This window comes from Cucurbita maxima, unplaced genomic scaffold (genome assembly GCF_002738345.1).
Source record: "Cucurbita maxima cultivar Rimu unplaced genomic scaffold, Cmax_1.0 Cma_Scf00004, whole genome shotgun sequence".
NCBI classification, from domain to species: domain Eukaryota; kingdom Viridiplantae; phylum Streptophyta; class Magnoliopsida; order Cucurbitales; family Cucurbitaceae; genus Cucurbita; species Cucurbita maxima.
The window spans coordinates 5,497,693-5,519,213 of record NW_019272020.1 but is presented as its reverse complement, the minus strand read 5'-3'; the positions used below and the strand labels follow the sequence as shown (position 1 = coordinate 5,519,213).

The 21,521-nt window shown below is 36.0% G+C and overlaps 3 protein-coding genes and 1 pseudogene across 5 annotated transcripts; all 4 read right to left on the bottom strand.

Annotated features, from left to right (window-relative positions):
• Positions 1-1,027: 1,027 nt before the first annotated feature.
• On the bottom strand, positions 1,028-3,488 carry LOC111478199 (adenine/guanine permease AZG1-like). The gene has a single exon (XM_023122357.1). The coding sequence runs from the start codon at positions 3,192-3,194 to the stop codon at positions 1,470-1,472; it is 1,725 nt and encodes a 574-aa protein (XP_022978125.1). The 5' UTR covers positions 3,195-3,488; the 3' UTR covers positions 1,028-1,469.
• Positions 3,489-5,143: 1,655 nt separating this feature from the next.
• On the bottom strand, positions 5,144-11,680 carry LOC111478179 (annotated as a pseudogene).
• Positions 11,681-12,865: 1,185 nt separating this feature from the next.
• LOC111478224 (CBL-interacting protein kinase 18) lies at positions 12,866-15,852 on the bottom strand. Its single transcript, XM_023122392.1, has 2 exons — positions 15,673-15,852; positions 12,866-14,729 (listed from the first exon to the last, which is right to left on the bottom strand). The coding sequence occupies exon 2, from the start codon at positions 14,416-14,418 to the stop codon at positions 13,003-13,005; it is 1,416 nt and encodes a 471-aa protein (XP_022978160.1). The 5' UTR covers positions 14,419-14,729; positions 15,673-15,852; the 3' UTR covers positions 12,866-13,002.
• A 1,172-nt stretch (positions 15,853-17,024) lies between these two features.
• Positions 17,025-21,002, bottom strand: LOC111478309 (proactivator polypeptide-like 1). Of its 3 annotated transcripts, none has more exons than XR_002717430.1 (7): positions 20,866-21,002; positions 20,357-20,450; positions 19,455-19,651; positions 19,129-19,326; positions 18,717-18,776; positions 17,580-17,798; positions 17,025-17,122 (listed from the first exon to the last, which is right to left on the bottom strand). XR_002717430.1 is itself a non-coding variant. In XM_023122507.1 (6 exons), the coding sequence occupies exons 2-6, from the start codon at positions 20,436-20,438 to the stop codon at positions 17,634-17,636; spliced, it is 702 nt and encodes a 233-aa protein (XP_022978275.1). In that variant the 5' UTR covers positions 20,439-20,450; positions 20,866-21,002; the 3' UTR covers positions 17,389-17,633. The 3 variants fall into 3 exon arrangements, 1 of the variants encoding a protein (XP_022978275.1); XR_002717431.1 differs by having other exon boundaries at positions 17,025-17,118; XM_023122507.1 differs by lacking the exon at positions 17,025-17,122 and having other exon boundaries at positions 17,389-17,798.
• Positions 21,003-21,521: the final 519 nt, after the last annotated feature.

Sequence of the window (21,521 nt, the reverse complement as noted above, 5' to 3'; positions counted from 1 at the left end):
TTTTAATTTATAAAAATCCAAGGAATCGTGTTTGTGGAATTAGAACCTCATAATTTTAATTTCCAACTCATTAAATAATTCTAATAAATACTTTAAATAATTTATTCAATTTTTAAACTTCTCGCCGCAAACATCTAATAGCTTGCAACTTCTAAAGCTCTCCAAGGGGTAACTTGGAATTATCAAAAATAAAAAATAAAAAGAAAAATACTTTCAAATATATATTTAATTTCATTTTAATTACTTTAAACCTTATGATTACATAGATTTCTAATGGAAATAAAAATATTTAAGGTTGTTTATTAATAACTTAATTAATTAATTCTAAGATTTTTTACAGATTAATTTGATTAGCATTGAACGTATTTTTTATTTAATATTAAAAAGTTTAATTTAAATAAATAGATTCGAGTATGTATATAATACTTACAATATATTAATAATATATTTAGATCTACATTATAGAATATTAATTTTATTTAATATATGATAAGACTTTTGTCATCAATTATAATTGAAAACTAATGGGCTTTCCATACACTAATGGGCCGGGCTTCCATAATAGGCCCAAATAAAAACATTTTTCTTTTGATTAAGGTTATTTTTATATTATAATTAGGGGTGAAAACAAGTTGGGCGGGTTGATGTTCCCATGAACTCGACTTCATAGAGAAGTAAACGATGCAATATATTATTTTATTAGGGCAATCAAGTTCATCCTCGGGAGGATGAACATACAGTGAAAATGAAATGAGAAACCTCTTATTAATTATTAGTGTGAGATTTCATATCGATTGGAGAGAAAAACAGAACATTCGTTAAATCAAGCTATGAAAAAACGGGAGGAACTACGCATTCTATGAAACGAGAAGCCAGATTGGTACGATTCTATTCAACATTTTGTTAGTGGCGTAGGTGGATTCTCCCCTATTTTCGGGCCGCTAATAATAATAATAAATTATTAAAGTAAGGGTAAAATAGGAATTTCAAAATTGGTAAGTTTACTAATTCGAGATGAGAACAAAGATAGAAAAAGCTACATTCATATAAAAAGTACATTACAATCCTAAAAGATGTAAATGGTTCGATTAACCTAATCTTTACATAAAAAGCCGATAAGATTACAAATAGAGCAATGGTTCGAATAGGTAGATAATACCAATTACTATTAGGTTGATTGTTAGATTCCATCTACAAAGTCGACTTACATCAACTCCGAGCAGCAACATTGAAACAGAACTTATCTTGTGACAAGGGACCGTTTGTCGTTTGTCGAGTGTGACATGATTGTCTTCGATGCTAGTAATCGAAGGGAAGATAGTAATTTGGCACGAAAATGATGACTTTACTTTGATTCGATACACATAGACTCAAAAATACTCGTTTTCAATGTAATGATTGACGTGGATGATAAGACTAGAACGAGCATGAACGCTTTAACTAAATAAAATATTATTTATAAAAAGAGATCAAACTTCAGGTGTTTTTGGATGTTGGGTAGGCGAAGCACTAGAATTAAATGATCGGAGCTTGTTGAAGACGACGGCGCACCAGTCCCAAAGATGCAGCACCACGAACGTCCCAATACCTCCGATCAATCCATAAGCAATCGAATATGTCAACGGCATCAAAATCATCGTCATAAATGCCGGAATTGCTTCTCTCATATCCCCCCATTCGATCTCCACCATCGATTTCGCCATTAAAACCCCCACTAGAATCAACGGCGGCCCCACCGCCCACGGCGGAATCGACGCCAAAAGCGGCGTAAACCAATACGCCAGCAGAAAGTATCCCGCCACCGTCACCGCCGTCAGCCCTGTTCTCCCGCCTTCTCTGATTCCCGCCGACGACTCGACGTATGCCGACAACGGCGACGTTCCAAGCAGAGATCCAATCACGATTGAGAAAGCGTCCGACATGAAAGCGAAATATTGCCCCTCGAAGTCGCCGGCAGCGTTGGTGAATCCGGCGAAACGGGCTATGGAATACAGAGTTCCGGTGGTGTCGAGAATGTCGACGTAAAGAAACGTGAACAGAGCTTCCCAGAAATGGGGTTTCCTCAAATCCCGGAAACTCAAAGCTCCGGCGGTGGTTTTAATCAAATGCATATCGACGACTTTCTTGAAATACCCATATGCAGAGTCGCCGGCCGCCGTGTCGGGAAACACCGTAACCGCCGTGTTACGAAACCAAGAAATCGCTGTCACGAAAACGATGCCGTATATCATAGCGCCTTTCACGTTTTTCACCAAACAATACGCAATGATTACGAATCCCACCACGCCGAGCCAGAACGTGGGGCTTTCCATTCGGTTGTGAAGGCAGAGAATCTCATCGGAAACGGCGCCGTTTGGGAGAAGAGTAACCGTTCCATTCGGGGCAGTTACGACGGCAACTAAAGCTGCCCGGGAAGCTTTCGGGCAAGCTCCGATTGTGACGAGTGTCGAGGCGCTAAACCCGATTAGCCCAATTCCTTGATTGCTCTGTAATCCGATGAAGGCGAGGAATAATCCGATTCCGGCGGAGGATGAGATTCTGATCGGTTTTGGGATTAATTTGGCGAGTTTGGCTCGTAATCCGACGGCGGAGATTAGGAGGAAGATTAAGCCCTCAATAAAAATGGCGGTTAATGCGCTTTTATACGGTAAATAACCCGACCCGTGAAACCCGACGACGGTGTAAGCGAAATAAGCGTTGGTGCCCATTCCGGGAGCTAAGGCCAAGGGGAGATTCGCGAAAACGCCCATTATGAAGCTTCCGATGAGGGAGGAGGCGACGGTGGCGGTGATCAGATCTTTTCGGGTGGTTACTAGGCAGGCGGAGTAACCCGGGTTAACGGGTCGGAATATGCAGGAATTGTCCGGTTGGATGACGTGGTGGGCCGGAGCTAAGCAGGCAGCAAGTGGTACGGTCGGGTCAGAACAGAGGGGCGTGCAGTCAGCGGCGGTGCACGTGCCGCCTGAGTCGGTGAGGATGCTAGCGTTCACAGCGAGAACGTAGGCCATCGTGAGGAAAGTGGCGGTGCCGGCACGTAGCTCCGTCGTGAAGGTCGTGTTTCGTTCGACGAGTTTGAATCGCTTTCCTACGTGAGTGGTGGCGACGAATGAGTTTAGCCTCGTCAGTAGAGATGACTTGTGTGTCGTAATCGGCGATGGAAGAGCCGCCTCCGTCGCCGTCGCCGGTGCCGCCATGGGAGGTTGTCGTAGAAGTGTGGGTGCGTTGAATTTGAACAATGGTATTAATCTCAGCCAATGAAACAGCCATTAGTTTCTAAATAAGATTGAAAACGGCGTCGTAACGTTTAATTATCTTTTTAGCTTTAAAGAACATACTCTCATGCAAGGCATGTAGTTGTTCATTGATGCATTCGTTTCTTCATTTTTGTCATATTTTTTTGGACCTTCCTTTTAAAGTCCCACCAACCCGGGACTAATCTCGGGACCCGTAGTCTTTTTATTTCAACAATGGTAGACCGACAAATTTGAAACTCTGACTTCGTTCTTGTTTTCATTGAATCTTTTATTTGTTCATTTCTTATGTTTTAATTCAATAAAAGTATAGGGATAGATTTCTATACTTTAATTTTAATATCCCAACTTTAATTTTAAGAAAGATAGTAAAGTTTAACTTTTACTCGCTCGTGTTTTTTTTTATTTTCAATTCAACAAGTGATAGGAGGTGCCACGTGCACATTGAATTGCTATACCGAATGTTAATGGTCATGTCAAAGCGTAGGTGAACCTTTTAGTATTCTATATTGTTATATATATATTTTGAAATGAAATTAAAATTTATTGAAATTACCATCCCAAATTTGGACTATTTTTAAATAAAATGAAATTCAATGTCAAATGACTTAAATGATATTTAAAAAAAAAAATTATTTGGTAGTGAGTTTTTTTATTTGGGGTTGAAGATGTAATATGGAAATCACTACCGGAATAAGATTCAAATTACCTTATTAATCAGATATCTTAAAGTAAAAATACTTGTTTGAGATTCAAATTAATCCATAAACGATCATGTCGAACTTGAATGATTCTACGTACAACCTAAACTATTGTAAAGAAACTTAGCCAAAGGAAAGCACAAATGGACAAATACAACATATATGGCTTTATATACCCTCAAAATCAAACTATTAAAGGCATTACATGAGTTCTAACATTCATGGCCATAATTGTCTTAAAATATATTAATGAAATATAATAACTCTAAATGGTAACCACCCAAAATTTATAACGATGAAACTTCATTCTTCTTCTATGTGACATGAATTTTGTTAATTTCAACTGCATTTTCTTCGCCTCTTCATTGAATTATATTGTAGGATTAATATCTCTAGATTCATATTAGGATGATTGGAGGAGTATGCATCGACTAATTAAGAGAAATCAAAAGCAACTTAGATAATATCATACAATTGTCGAAGTTTATCATTTTTAACGATGGAGATCGAACAAGTATAACCTCAAAAATAGAATTATGGAGACGATACAAATTAAACTCTAAATATTCTCTTTTCTTTTTTTTTTTTTTTTCTTTTTGCATATGAATTTTAAAATTATTTCATTTATAATTTATTGGTTGAAATAACGTTTTGTACCTAATAATTCTAAATTTTCTAAAATTTTGTTTTAGGGATCAACTTTTTACATAAAATGGTATTTTATTTATTTTTTTATTTTTTTATTTTTGTTAACTTTTGCAAAAATGAATGAGTGAATTAAAATTTTAAACTAATAAGTATTTTAATTAAAACACAAAAGTTTTGTAAGTGAATGAATTAGAGTTTGTACCTTAGACTTCATTTAAATATTTTAATGCAAAATTCTCACACGTGTGGAAGTGGGCAAATATGTTAACCAAAGAGTTCTTTAAATGTATGAAACATTAATATTAAAAAAAAATGGGTGGATTCAAGAGGATAATAGCAATGCACATCTAAAGGAAAACAATCATAAAAATAAGATGATTAAAAAAAATTAAAGTAAACAAAAATTACTTTTTATAAGATACCGCTCTCTTTTCAATAGCTCAATCATAAGAATTTTATAATTAAGTGTACTTTGTTTGAATTAATTCTAACTCTAAACATCTGAGAAACGAGAGATGAGATTTATATGCCTAGATACCCCTAAGAACCTAGCAAATCTCTACAAATCCTTCTTTTGACAATTTTTTCTAAAATTTTATGAAGAAAATGGTCTTCTAAGTTTGTAAAATTTATACAACTAGTAAATGATCATTATATTTGGCATGGTGCACGACTATTGTACTCCAAGTGTCCGGCTACAACACCAAGGAGCTAGCTCGACCAGCAAGCCCGAACTTGACAACTAGATGATTCTTCCTCATAGACAAGCTAGCCATAGTTGCCTAACACAAACTTCTTTGCCTTCAACCTAACTTGTTTTCCTCCCTTCAGCCTTTATACTTCTTTTCGTTATAATCCGATCCAACAATAGGGCTCCAAGAGGCTCGACAGAGAGAGGGCCTTAAAATGAGAAAAGATTGATTCAAGCTAAATAACTTCATTAAATCTGATAATCCTTCTTTCTACACCTTTTCTACATTAACGCTGGAAACAGGATAGAAAGATAGCACGAAAGAACCAAAAACAAGAAGGGTTGGTGGGGTAGGATATACCTTCTGATCCAGATACCTGAGTGGTTAAGGAGAGATTCGAAATCTGTTGGGATATTTTAGTCATTTATTAGATTCAATTGTGTATTAGATTATTAGATTTATGATTAATTATGAATACTCCATTGATAAAGAAAATACCTTTTTTTTTTGTATAAAGAAAACTGTACAGAAATGATACCTTGTATTATGGCTAGCTAGTTGAGTTTTCATAGCCATGTCTAACTCCCACAGGCCAAGCACTCTTCACGATTCGTTAAAGAACATACCATCTCTGCCATTTTTGTACTATCATCTTCATTTAGTTTTTTCCTGTAAAAATCATCAATGGAGTTTGATTATATGATGAACTTATAGCTAAGCCAGTAGTTTTATTATACACTTACCTTTAGCATTGAAGTATCGACTGTAAATTTGATGGCATCAGCCGCAGCTCGGGATCGAAGATAGTACATTCCTGTATTCAAGCCCTTCATATAGTAAAAACAAAAAATGGAGTCAAAATTGCATTCTCAATTGAAGGAGAGAATTGTTAGGAATCACGATCTCCACAATGATATGATATTGTTCACTTTGAGCATAAACTCTCGTAGTTTTGCTTTGAGCTTTCCCAAAATGCCTCGTACCAATGGAGATGTATTCCTTGCTTATAAACTCATAATCATTCCGTAAATTAGCCAAACGTGGGACTACGAGAATAATGTACCTTTGACCACGCATAAAAGTGCAAGGAAGTAAGTTTTCCAAAATTTGGTTGATCCATGTGAATATTAAGGCTCTGACTCTGGTCGATGTAGCATCCTCGATCGATGGCCATATCTACTAATGTCTTCTGCTTGATCTCCCAGACAGTTCTGAGTTCAATATATTAAGAACAAATCAGAAGGACATATCAACATCAAGGGCAAGAAAAAGGAAAATGTAAGGAAAACTCATATTACTTGTAAAGAGCTCTTAAGATCATCTGGGATTTCTGGAATGTTCTGAACAGAACCATTCTCATAGATGATCTTATTCTTCAGTGCAGGAGACCATAAATCCATCTCTATTAAGTCATGCAGGAGATGCTTGTTCACAACAACAAATTCACCACTGGAGGATGGAAAGAAAGATTTCAGAATACATAAATATACTATTACAACAGGCTCTAGAAGTTCAAACTCAAATGCAGACCTTAGAACTCTGCGGCTGATGTTAGAAGTGTATGGTTCAAAGCATTCGTTGTTTCCAAGAATCTGGCTGGTAGAAGCAGTTGGCATTGGAGCCACAAGAAGTGAATTTCTAACCCCATTATTCGCTATCTGTTCTCTCAGAGCATCCCAATCCCATCGCTTTGAAGGAGTTACCCCCCACATGTCAGGCTGGAGAATTCCCTGAGAACAAATAAGTGAATCAGAAGACCAGGTGTTGGTGAATGATTGAAAGGTAATATAGATCAGAACAATTTCAGATTAAATACCTTACTAATAGGACTGCCAGCATACGTCTCATAGGGGCCCTCCACTGCAGCAATCTCACATGACGCTTTAAGAGCATGGTAGTATATGGCCTCAAATATATCTTTGTTCAATTGTTGGGCCTGCCATTTGTTACAATATGGACAACTTTAGCTTGAATGTACGAGCTAAGAACAGAAGGTAAAGCTAAAAAAGCCTGAATTACCTCGGGTGAATCAAACGGCATTCCCAGTAAAATGAAAGTATCAGCAAGACCTTGAACTCCAATACCAATGGGTCTGTGTCTTAGATTTGACCTTCTGGCAGTCTCAACAGGATAGTAATTAACATCTATTATCTTGTTCAGATTTGTTGTCACTTGAGCAGTTATCTAATTAGAGAAAGAATAAATAAGCAACTCAGTTAATTAAGCAAAAAGTTCTTAGAAATCCTACGTTCGTTGGGGAAGAGAACGAAGTATTCTTTACAAGGGTGTGGAAACCTCTCCCTAGCAAACGTGTTTTAAAAACCTTGAGGGGAAGTCCGAAAGAGAAATCACAAAGAGGACAATATCTGCTAGCAGTGGGCTTGAACCATTACGTAAAACTATAATCATGAGTAAGAAATAATACCTCGGCTAATTTGTCAAAATCAAAGTATCGATTCTTGGAATCTCTGCTACCAATAAGTTTAGATGGGTGAGACTCGATTGGAACACCCTGCAGTTAAAAATCGTATAATGCAAATTAAGCGAATGAATCCCAATAACACAAGGCAAAGTTATGCTGCAGAAAAGAACAGGTGTTTGGTGTAGCCCACCTTCTCTCTGACAAAACGGGGTAGAGCAATTGAGGAAAGATTACACACAGCTGTCTCTGTTGGGCTTGAATATTCAATAATCTCTGTACATAAATTAGAGGATTTAATGGTCCCAAGATTCTGTTGGTTGCTTTTCCTGTTACAAGTATCCTAGAGATTGCGAGAAAAAGCAAATAAAATAAGTTACACAACAAACAAGTTTGATAGCTATTAACAAAGCACGGTGGTTTAATACCTTGAATAGCATGTAAGGGATTCCAGTTTCAATCTGAGATTTTAAGATTTCAAACCAAAGATTCTGTGCCTTGACAACCTTCCTGGCTTTTCCCTACAAATAACACAATATCATAATCAAGACAAGAGAGTATCCAATGTTTAGAGCAGAAAAAAGTTGGCTGCAAAATCAACTCCATGAAAATTAAAATGTATTTACCTGCTGCTCATATCCAATGTATAGCTTCTCAAATTCCTCGCCCCAACAATCAGCCAAGCCTGGGGCCTCATTCGGACAAAATAATGACCATTCTCCATTACTTTGGACTCTTTTCATGAACAGATCAGGAACCCAAAGTGCAAAAAAAAGATCTCGAGCACGATGCTCCTCCTATGTGAAAAAACAGTTGCAAACATTTAGCACTTACATATAAAAACTGTATAGCTAAAATTTGAATACTCATTTCAGAATCAACGGAATACAATGTAGCACAATTTCCAGTAAATAAATCAGCATATAGTAATTACTTTTCCATGATTTTTCCTAAGATCCAAAAACTCAAATATATCAGCATGCCATGGCTCTAAGTATACAGCAAAAGCACCTGCAAGTGGAAGTTATAATGTGAGAAACGCAAATATTGATCATAGAAAACTTAAAGGGATCCAATAAGCACATTACCTTTCCTCTTGCCTCCTCCTTGATCCACATATCGAGCAGTATCATTGAAAACCCGCAACATAGGCACAATCCCATTAGATGTCCCATTTGTTCCTCGAATATAACTGCCCATGGCACGAATATTGTGGATGGAAACACCAATGCCACCAGCTGATTTGCTAATGACAGCGCACTCTTTTAAGGTATCATATATACCTTCAATACTATCATTCTTCATGCATATGAGGAAACAGCTGCTAAGCTGTCATGCAACGAGCAAACCCATGAAAATCAAGCCAAGTTTTCAAATTGTTAAAATAAAAAGATAAAAACAACTACTACTATAATCAACATTATTTAGAAATAGATATCAACTAACTCAAAACTTACTTGAGGCCTTGGTGTTCCGAATTAAAAAGAGTGGGAGAAGCATGAGTGAACCAACGTTGAGACATAGTGTGGCAAGTTTTAATAGCAGAATCAATATCATCCTTGTGAATACCAACAGCAACCCTCATTAACATGTGTTGAGGCCTCTCCACAACCTTGTCCTGAACCTTCAAGAGGTATGACCTTTCCAAAGTTTTGAAACCAAAGAAATCATAATTGAAGCCACGCTCTTATACAATCTCACTATCCAAACGAGCGGCATTCTGGAAAAGAGCAACAAAAGAAAGAGAGTTCCATTAAACAAGCAGTATGAGGCAGATTAGCACTCACCTGACAGAAATACAAAAGCTCAAGTGCACACATTTGCAACTTAAAATTTGATCAACAAAAAATCACCAGCAACGTACAAAATCAAGACAATACAAACTAGAACAGCTGTCTTTCCCACCAGCAACGTTGAGACATAGTGTGGTAAGTTTTCAAACCTCTTGCAAGGATCAAATGAATCAAATAAGACAAAAGAAAAAAAAAGTTCATAACCAATCAATAAATCCACACAAGAATTTCATTATAAAACTATTAATCATCAAAGGAAAATAATATTCAAGAAAGAATAAAAGATCACCTTCATGATTACTTCATAAACATCATCAGCTATGAAAGAAGCCTTTCGTCCTGATCTTTCACTGACATGGTTGTACATGTCTCTGATACTGAACACCATTACAAGTCAAAAATTAGTTTCAAGTCAATTATAGAGTAATAAACAATTTTATTTCCATACTGAAATGCATCATCAAGACTGGTATGAGCATATGCCAAACTTACGTCTCTGAGAATAACTTTTTCATGTTCTTGTGCAGATTTGAAACAGCAATTCTTGCAGCCAACTGGGTTAAACAAACAAGGAAAAAAATTAGCAAATCAAGACGCATTCCCTTGCCTCCAATTATCAGTTACTTATAATCGTGAAGAAATTGTTATCCCATAAAAGAAGGCCAGTTATGTAATTAGTAAGTATCTAGAACCACAGATAATTAGACCCAGATGTACAAGACCCAAAAGATATCATAAACAAATTGAGAAACAGAAAGTAAAAGTAATTCAAAACGTGGAAAAATTCTCAGATGGGGATAAAAACGAACGGAAGAAACCAAAAGGTTAGTTGGAAAAACTAAGATCATACAAAACAAGAAGACCCCAGATAGCAAAATAGATGAAGATACAAGTGAGAACTCACGGAAGCATAGTCAGGATGATTGGTGGTCATAGCAGCAGCGGTTTCGGCGGCCAATTCATCAAGCTGGCTAGTGGTGACGCCCTTGTAAACACCGGCACAGACTTTTTGGGAAACCAGAACCGGGCAACAGTGGTCGACGCTAAGGCCATAACTAAGTTTCTTCAAACGGGAAACAATCTTGTCAAAATGCACCGCTTCCTGACACCCATCTCTCTTCACAACATACATCTTTACAAGAAGAACCTAAGGAATTTTGTCGAAGAGGTCTTATGCAGAGACAGGGCTGAGAGAAAAATCGAGTTGTAAAGGAAGATTAAACAATAATGCAGAAAATGCACTGTTGGATGAAAGCAATTTATTACAAACGATTTCTAAGATAAATTATCAAATACTAGAAAACATCTTTCGAAGTCCAACGCCAGAATGCCAAAGCAAATCCATCACTTAGACTTACAAAACAAATTCAAATAGATTTAAAAAAAAAAAATACAATTTTCGAATAGACTAGAACAATACTTCAAATAAAACAAGACTTTCAAGTGGACTGAACAAAGCTTTCAATACCTTCAATAAAACAAAATTTTGAATCCACAAAACAATTCATCGAATCAAAACATTCGAACTTCTAAATAATTTTAATACATGACAAAACTAAAACATAGTTACTTTCAATTCGGAATCAATCAAAGCATTTTGAAAATTCATTCAAAATAGTCACAAGCTTCCTTTTAGCAAAAAAAAAAAAATAATAAAATAAAAATAAAAATTAAAAATTAAAAACGTACAAAATAATTTCAATAACTTCTCAAATCACATCATACTTTCAATCAATTTTCGATATTGAAAGCATATTTAAACCAGATTTTGTGATTTGGCAATGATGTAGAAACTACTCAATCAAAAACCTAGAATCCTCAATCCAAAATCCACTTCCATGAATAAATACCAACTTCCTAGAACAATGTTTAGAGGTTAGAACTCAACTCACCGTTCACGTTTGTGGCTGTTGTCAGGAGGAAGACGACGCTTGCAGGTCGTGGTTGAGTGCAACAAAATCACAGTTAGATAGCCATTCAAAGAAGACGCCACTGCATACAGTGGAGAGAGAGAGAGAGAGAGAGAAGGCGCTGAAGGTCGCCGGAGAAAGAAATGAACAGTAAAGGGCGGAAGGGGATCGACGGGTGTAAGGAAGAAGATGAAAGGTTAGGGCTATGTTTTTATTTATAGTTGAGAATGAAGAAAGTCGAAATTAGTGCGCATTTGGAGGTTGGCGGGAGTATTTGAACTTTGGGGAGGGGTGGTGGTGGCCCACCACTTCTCCATTTATTTTTAATCCTTTTAAATTTTCACCACCTCTCAATTCTTATTATTTATTTTCAATTATTGTCTCAAAACAAATGATATTTTAATTTTAATCAACATTTTTTTTTCGTCCTTAGTAACTTACTAAACTAAGTTCATATTTAAAAACTTAATAAAGTATTTATGTTCATTAAATTTGGCTTCAAGATTACCTCTCCCAAGCTTTAAAGATTACCCAAAATTACCCTTTTGTCCCTCGATGGAACTTAAAAAAAGGTTGCCATGAGATTCAACCCAAAAAACATGCACTTCGGTTCTAAAAGTGGATAATAGGACGGTCTCCTAATGTCCCAATACGAAAGCCTCACTTTTTCAGCGAAGACCAGAACCGATTCAATCAATTGCAAGTGTTAAGACAATTAAGAATAACTTTTACCTTTTAAGTACGAAAATTCATAATATTTGACGTGTAATCGATGTTAGTGACGCATTTGTAACTTGTGACTATCTAATATTTAAGTTTTATAAAATTTTAATTATTAAATGTAACCAATTTAAAATAATGAAAACAAAAACAAGACAAGTCCACTCAACCCAAGAAAAGAAAATAGAGAGTTTAATTAGACTGAATTATGAATTATATTATAAGTTCAAATGTTGGTCTAAGAAAGTGAAAACCATGATGAAACAAACATACAATAAAAAAAACATAACTATTATCATTATCATTGATATATAGAATATAGATTTGAATGGAATTGACTTACTTTAAAGTTGGCGTTAAAATCTCGTGGATTTTTTACAATAATCAAATAGCGGTGACATACGATGGTCCCATGGGTTAAGAACTTCCAATATACCATCAATTGTGTGGTTTGCCCAAAATAGTGGCATGTGGGTATGCACATGATGAAGTAATTATTATGCAGTCAGTGACAGTTACAAGTAGTCAATATTTGTGAAGAAGAATCTATAAATAGACACAAAAGTGGCATATCCTAGTCAAGTGTATATGCTAAGCTAAAGCATTTTATGGCTGTGAATAGAATTTGATAGCCAAACACAAACGTTTCCATAGAAGCTTATGATATGGACCCTATGGTTTTACTCTTGTGAACAGAGATCATTCTACCAGTCGTAGTCAATTAAAAAATATGGAGAAAGTAACTTATAAATAAGCCTTGTGACATAATATCAACAAACAAATAAGCATTCATTACAAAATGTTATGCTACAAGCTTCCGATATGTAATAATATATAAAAGATAGGGGTGAGTATAGTACCTCATACTCTAAGGAGAAGCCTCCAACAGTCCTTGATCGGTAGAAGACTGTTGTTGCGTTTCTTCTCGACATTGTTGTTCTGCTTCTGGTAGCTGTCTCTGTTGCTGCTCGCCTTGCCAGGTCCAGACAATGTCCTTCAGGGCGGGTCTTATATCGTTTTTCATTAACTTGTGATATTCAAGAGTATCTCCGTTTGACTTCTTCATTTCGACAATATGGAATGATGGGATGACCTCGAAAATCTCTGCATCAATACATACAGCTCCTTTTCGACCTTCCTTGCACCCTTCGATCTTCAGTACGCCTTTGTCTTTCTTCTTGATTTTCAGTTTCAGGCACTTTGCAATGTCTTGAAGTTTAGAGATGATGGTGGATGCAGACTCGTTCGATGTGAATCTTACTTCTTTCTTTTGACTAGTATCCTCGAACAATCCTGACAAATCGAAACCTGATGACAAGGAGATTATGTCGAACGCGTTCATATTCAATGGCTTTCCCACTTCTTGCTTCAGCTCTCTGACAGAATCCCTGTCATCGGTCGTAGACACAAAAATTGCATCAACGTCCAAAGGAGCTACTTCTTTCACGTCCTCGGTATTAATTTTTGGTTTCACACTCTCCCTCCTTAACCAAGAACTCCCCATTATTTTGGCAATAGTAATCCTGGTATTTGGGTTAGGATCCAAAATCTTTGACAACAGCTTGCGCACCTCTGGGGCAAACCAGTTGGGGAATTTAAATTCTCCTTTCCCAATCTTCTTATACATCTCCATTAGATTAGAATCATGGAATGGGAGATAACCAGCCAATAGAACGAATAAAATCACTCCACATGACCAAATATCAGCTTTGCATCCATCATAACCTCTCCTGTTAATGACTTCTGGAGCAACATAAGCAGGGGTTCCACAGGTAGTATGGAGCAATCCATCTTGGCGTTTAGATTCGGCAAGAGCACTCAACCCAAAATCAGAAACCTTCAAGTTACCATGTTCATCCAACAGTAAGTTTTCCGGTTTCAAATCTCGATGGCATATTCCTCTACTGTGGCAATAATCGACAGCACTGATCAGCTGCCAAAAATATTTCCGTGCAACAGCTTCTTTAAGCTTTCCTTTGGATACCTTGTTGAATAGCTCACCACCTTTGACATATTCCATGACAAAGTAAATTTTAGTTTTGGTTGCCATAACCTCATAAAGCTCAACTACGTTGGGATGCTTAATTAATCTCATGACAGAGATCTCCCTCTTGATTTGATCGATCATCCCAACCTTCAAGATCTTCTCCTTGTCGATAACTTTAATAGCCACACTCACACCAGTTTTAATGTCCCTAGCATGGTAAACCTTGGCAAAAGTTCCCTGCCCCAGAAGCCTTCCTAATTCATAACGTTGCATCAAGATAGCCCCTTTGTTCTCCATGACAAACGTATACTTAACTAAAAAAAAAAATAGTAACAGCTACTGCCACTGGACAGAAGAATCAGTCAAGTAATATTTAAACATAAACTCAACCATCTTTATCATCCCTGTGCTTGAATACAGGTTCTCTTGCATTGAAAGCTGCCGTGGCCATTTGGCATCCCGAGCTGTATGGTTGACGAATTAAATAACCAATTTCATGAAGCACGTAACAAGGCATCCACGATGGTTGAATAACCTCATCAACATCAGAGAAGAAAGCCTCGACTTGCATACACATGTTTCAGCATTCCCAGGTGACTTTAATCAAACTGCAGAATATGAAGCAAGTCAGATAGAATTCCTCTTAAAGGCTGAAATTAAAATTGAGAATCACAGACGTTTAATCCAATATTTTTATGGATTATATTTAAATACCTATTTGACATTGATATAACTGAATAAAAGCCCAAGGTCATCAAGTAGAAAACATGGAATAAGAATGTACGAGTCATCCAATTCCATAAAATACAGTCAATGCATCTAAAGAACAGATAACAGCTTCCCAGGTTTGAATAAATGTCAGATAAAAGGTTTCTATTCTAACTCATAAGAGTCATTTATAAATCTCGCGGTCTGAAATACAAATCAAACAGCGAAGCCAACTAGCAATTGCAACACGATCCAGCACAAAATTTAGTCATTGGATGCAAGCAGAGGAAAATATTAACCTAGAGAATTCTCGTCTTGCAAGAATAAGGTTACACAGTCACATATTTCTTCCTCCAATTAATAATGGAAAACATTGGACAGATTAAAAATTTAAACCCAAATTAGCACGTACCATCAGTGATGCGCACAAATGGAGAGAACAAACAAGCGGCGGAATGAAATTCGGTAACAGAAAAGAGGACAGACATACAACACAACAACAAGAACAAGAAAAAAAAAAAATCGAATCATATCTTCACCATCACATACCACTAATCCGAGTGAAACGGAAGAATTTCTCTATCGATTATAATATCAAAGCAGTAATGATCAATACACAGTGACTTGAACAAATCACGAAATTCATATCCTCTCATTCTCCGAAACCAAACAGAATCGAACATAAACAAGAAACAGAAGCTTTGATTCACAACCTCATCATCACAAATCGAAAATCAGAGCTCAGTGCCTAGTAACTAAATGAACAAAGAGAAAATCGACACCAAAATTAGAAAATCATCTAATTACAGCGTAAAAAAATGAACAAGAATTCCATTGGCTTACCAAGAAATCGAAGAGGAATCGAGAAGAATCTGATGAAATTAGCTGCAAAACAGCTAGAAGATTGAGAATGTACGCAATGGAGCTTCAGCGAAATCTCGAAAACCCGAACCCTGAACGCAACTACAAATTGGATTTGGCCGCTCGCTCTCTCTCCATTTTAAGGACTGAGGTCCTCCGGAAGATACCAAAACCGTCGAATATCTTTTCAAATTTACCGAAAGGCCCTCTAATGTTCACCAAATTACAGATTCTGCCATTTCCTTCATTATTTGAATTCTGTGGCGGTGATGACGTTTAAATCTTTACATGGAAAAAATTAATACACATTTCTGTACTTCCAACGGAAAAATTAAGAAAAATTATTATTTTCTCTGGAATAATTTTAGAAACAAATACTAATTAATTAAATTTTATTTTTACATTTAAAAAAGATAATTTAAAGTATATCTAGAGAATTCAAATTCTTTCTAAAAATCTTAATAAAGAATTGAAAATTCTCAAAATTTGTGATAATAAATAAAAGTTATATATTTATAATTGATAAAATCATTTTTGGACAGCCATACAAATTTATAGTTTAAAATAATTTTGAAAAATATTAGATATAAGTACTTTTTAGTTAACAGCTAAAATAATTATCAAATTGTGAAAATAATTTAATATATAAGATTAATTAAATATTATTAAAATAGAAACAAAAATTATCAATTTAAACACAATGAAGTTAGTAAGTTTTTTTTTTTTTTTTTTTTTNAAGATTTAAATTTATAATTTATTGAGTAATATTTTAATTTATTGTTATAATAATTGAAAATTTATATGGGTTTAACAACATTAAATATTAATTAATAACAAAAATTAGAGTATAAAATGGAGAGGCTAAATACTTGGCAAAGAAGATACGAGAGTGTGGTCTACGTACTTGATTGGCTAACAACGGCTGTCACCTAACTCCCTGACCCGCACCAATCACGGAACGACAAGTAGGACAGTGATGCATCCAAGTTCGATCGGGCTGCCCACCGCATCGCCGTCGCATTCGGTAACAGCCGCCGCTCCAGTTCCAGCCACACGCGTCACTTTTTTAGGTTGTTTTTTGGGTGGCGTCTTTAGAATGGTCACTTTACTTCAATACCCTCCACGGCAAGTTTTCTAAGAATTGCGTGGCTTATAGAGGTTGATTAAATTATTTATTTATGTAAATATAAATTGAGCCATAAATTTAATTTATTCAACTTTAAAATTAAATTCATCAAATAAAAATAATAATTTTACATCATTTTATCCTAACACATACTTTTTATCTAACAAACTAATATCAAAATATACTAAGCACCCAACATAAAGGTCAGGATCCATCCGACTCAGTCGCACAACCCGAGGTGCGAGTCACCCGAGAAACAAGCTATTACACCGAGCGGCTAAAGCTATAGAGAGTTGAGGAGCTAAGTTGTATATAGGATCAAAGAAAGGGTCAGGCTCCTAGTGGAGCAGAGGAGACGGTTAGGATAACAAACTTGAAACGCGGAGCCCGAGCAGCCGACAACACTATCTTTAATTATTGCCTTTTCCTCATCATCTCACATTATTATTTATTCCCCTAATCCAAAGTTCAAACAGCTAAATGACAGCAAACCACAAGGGTTAAAAAGCAAGAGAACATCAACTTCCAATTCAAGCAAAGCATCAAAATTCCAGGGCTTAGACAAGACTTCGGAAGATTCAATACACTTAATCATTCAATCAAAGTAGAATGATTCTTTACTCAATATTGCAACAGTCAACAGCCAATCATACATATCCACATATCAATGTACATGATAACACAGACCGTCCATGGGAAAAGATTGAATCATATTAGATTCACAATAAGACAGAGAGGGGCAAAGAAAAAGTAACTTTCTTACCCGTTTTCGTTCTGACATGACATGTAGATCCCCCATTGTGTTTGGTGTGCGAGTTCAAGCGTCGGCAAGCGAAGACACAGTTCCAACAGATGATATGGCCTTGTCATCACCAGCTATGCCCGGACAAGAATGAATTGCTTTGCAAATATCTGTTTGTTCTAGGATTTTCTCCGAGTTGGCTAGGATCAGAGGCCCATATTCAAATACCAATTTCTTGCACTGCTCGACGATGGAAAATGTCGCAATGTTAGAGTAACATATTGATCATTGATTGACATGCAGTTGGAGTCGATTGTCTCATGTCAATTATTGATGGGTTAAATGATATGGTTCTTTGGGTGATAGTTTGTGTGAGAAATTGTAAGCATGATTGGAAGAGAGAATCACAGTGATAAAGCTAGTTTCTACTAACAATAACCTAATATATACATACATACATACACACATATATATATATATAATAATGGAAAGCTGAAGGTAAAGATTTGGGGATATTTAGAAATAATATCAGGAGTCCTACGTTCAAACCTTCCTCGTGGAAGGCTTAATATGGTCTAATGGTTCTCTGACTTTTTGAAAGTAACTAATAGGTTAGGAACTTACAATTTTACATGAACTTTAAAGTGGTTAAAAATGTTATTGAACCATGTATATTCTTTTAATTAATGAATCTATATGTTTGGGTATAAATAAAATATTAAACTATTAATTTTGTGTTTAATAGATCTTACCTGAGCAATTAAAAAGCATGTTTGGGCAAAGCCCACCTACTGAGCCTCACTTCAAAGAAGCAAGACGCCTTCACTAAGGCACATGCTTTAGCGCCTTTTCCCAATCATCCTCTTTTCCTTAACTAATATTGTGAGATCCATATCGGTTGAAGAGGGAAAAAAAGCATTTCTTATTAGGGTGTGAAAACCTCTTCCTAGTAGATGCATGTTAAAACCGTGAGGCTGACGACAATACATAGGATACATAAATGTAAAAGAAAGACATTCTTTCAAATGATTTCGGAACTTGGAAATTGATAAAGATGGGGGAATAGACATAGAGACATGAACCATATTTGCTTTTTACTATTCTCAAACAGAATAACCATAAAATACTGTAAGCATTGACATCAAAATTTCTCTATACCTCTTTTGCACGTTTCCCCAAAGAGTCGCATATATTCAGAAGCGCCTGGAGTATCTCTACCTGTTACACAGAAAGCAAAGCAGTATGTTTCGAAGGTTCAGTACACAAGACATCATCCCCCTAGTTCATAGCCAAGAGAATGCAACACGTTCACAAACAAAAAAAAAAAAAATTAAGAAACTACCATCCTCCAGAGATGTGTATATATATATATATATACATATGTTTATTAACAACTATAGAACTTGTGGTAAATTTTGACACTACCATGAATACATATAAGTAATTCAATTACCCTTGTGCATATTACAATCACTATTTTCAAGTTGCAGATTTTCTCCATCTATGTTTTTTCAAACACCATAATAGACGTTCATTGTAAGCATATCTAGCAGAATGTGTAATATCAAACCTGTGTGTCAGGATCTTTCAACTTATCCAATATTTTTGAAATGGTCTGATGACAGAATTCACAGCTATGTTCCTGAATCTGCGAGGAGATTACTGTAACTTGCTCACAGAATCGGACCGACTGGCAGATGCTAGCAGGTTCAATTGAGGAAGCCTCTGAGAAGAAGAGAGGAACATAGCTGTCTACCAGACTGACGCACTGAAAGTTGATTCAAGGATAACATAATATTAATTGGCTAGAAATCGATAAAGGTTTTCTTCATTTTCAAAAGCACGCTTATGCCGATTCATGTAATAAAAAGCTGTATGAGTAACGTGCAGTCATACCTCCTCCTTGAACAAACCCACCACGGCACAGGTTTGTCGGAGAATACGAATAATCTCACTCTGGGTCTGGTTTTCTGCAAGATACTCAACTGCCTGACTGACCAAGCTCTCACAAAGTTCACAAACCTTTGGCTTGCTGGAAGCTTCAGATAAAGCCTCAACGTCCTTCCCTTGCTTCAGGTAGCTTAACTCAGAATCTGAAAAGGAAGAAATGGTAACTACTCTGGGGCGATAAAATATCATTCGAAACAGCATATTGAATGCGTTTTCAAAATGAAAATCATCTTCACGCGATGCTTATATTTGATGGAATTCTAAAAGACAAGTACTCGTAAAAGGACCGGAAATCAGGATACATAACCAGAACCATTGAATTATACATCATTTAGTCTCTAGAGTTTAGACTATCTTATAATTCTGTTCCAAAGCTTTTAAAAGTTTCAACTTCATCCTTTATGTATTAGTTTTTCGATCACAGATTTGCCATCACATTAAAATTATGGAGAAAATGATATGGCATAAAATAGATTTTGTTCATTGAGTTGGAAATTCTCAATTTCTTAAATTTAAATTGATGAAATAGACAGATCCACCAAATTAAACAAAAGCTTACTCACTTCTTGTGATTTGACCCATAGTAAGTAACTCTCCCCACCCAGAAATGACTTCTTGTTGTTACATAAATTTTCAATTCATTAAACTTCAAGGCAAAATATCCTTAATTTTCCATATTTTGCACAACAATTTTCATCAGTGACGATGAGGACTTGACGCGATGAAATTGAGGTTGCAATAAGATCAGAGCCGAAATTGAAACATGTCCTTTGCCAATTCTAAGCAACAACCAGAAACATTGATCAAATTGCCATCTGATAGTGAAAAAGTAAGCAAAAAGGAATTACCAAATGAAGCCAGGTTTCTAGCATCACAATCCCAAGCAGCACCCACCACAAGAAAGAAAACAATTCCAAACCTCAAATCCATAGCGCCTAATTCCTGTAAAGAAAACGAAAAAAATGAACCGATGGTGATTTTACAGTCAACGTTTCTGAATTCATTTAAGGATTTCTATCCAACCAAAACATTGAATCTACTGACGAACAGCGACAATGAAATTAAAAGACATTGCATACAGACGCCAATGAAATAAGGACAAATTACAAATAGAACAAGCGACAGAGGGTTATAAAAGCCATACGCCGATCATATGCAGGGGCTAAAGTTAAGAGAAGCAGAGAAAGAGCGGGGAGAAGAAAAAATCCCAAGAAAACGAATATAAAGATATCGATTCTCTGAAATTTGAACCACCGATGATCGTAAAATCTTCTTCTGCACACGATTTCTCAGCGCGCAGGATAAAGAATTGTCGATTACCAATAGAAGATAAATCAAATTGCAGAGAAATACATACCTCGCTTAGACAGCCAGGCTCTGCTTCCCTGTTCAGAAGCGCCCGCAAGAGACGATAGGATTGATTCCTCTAATGTTGGGTTGAAACTCGGAGCATTCTATTCAAGATGGCTCTTTGCAATTCCTAATTTATAGTTTCAGATTGAATCCAGTTTTGAGAATCTAAAAGTCATCCATCTTTTTTTTTTTTAGAATATTAAATTATAAAATAATTTTCACAAATAATTTTAACTATGAAAATTATTTAACCTTGTTGGGTTCTTCTTTAGCCTTTAGATTTTAAAACGCATTTGATAGAGAGAGATTTCCACACTGATAATGAACGTTTCGTTTCCCTCTTCAACTGATGTTGGCTCTTTCGAGTTTCCCCTCAAAATGCATTTGATAGGAAAAGATTTTCACACTTATATAACGGATGTTTCGTTCCCTTCTCCAACCAATGTGTGATCTCACAATTCACCCTTCTTCAAGTCCCAACGTCCTCTCTGGTACTCATTCCTCTCTCTAATCGATGTGGGATGTCATAATCCACTCCCTCTTTCGGAACCCAACATTCTCACTGGCACACTGGTGTCTGACTCTAAATACCATTTATGCTAGCAAGCATTGTCCTTTATCGGCTTTCTCTTCCAAACTTCCGCTCAAAATTTTAAAATA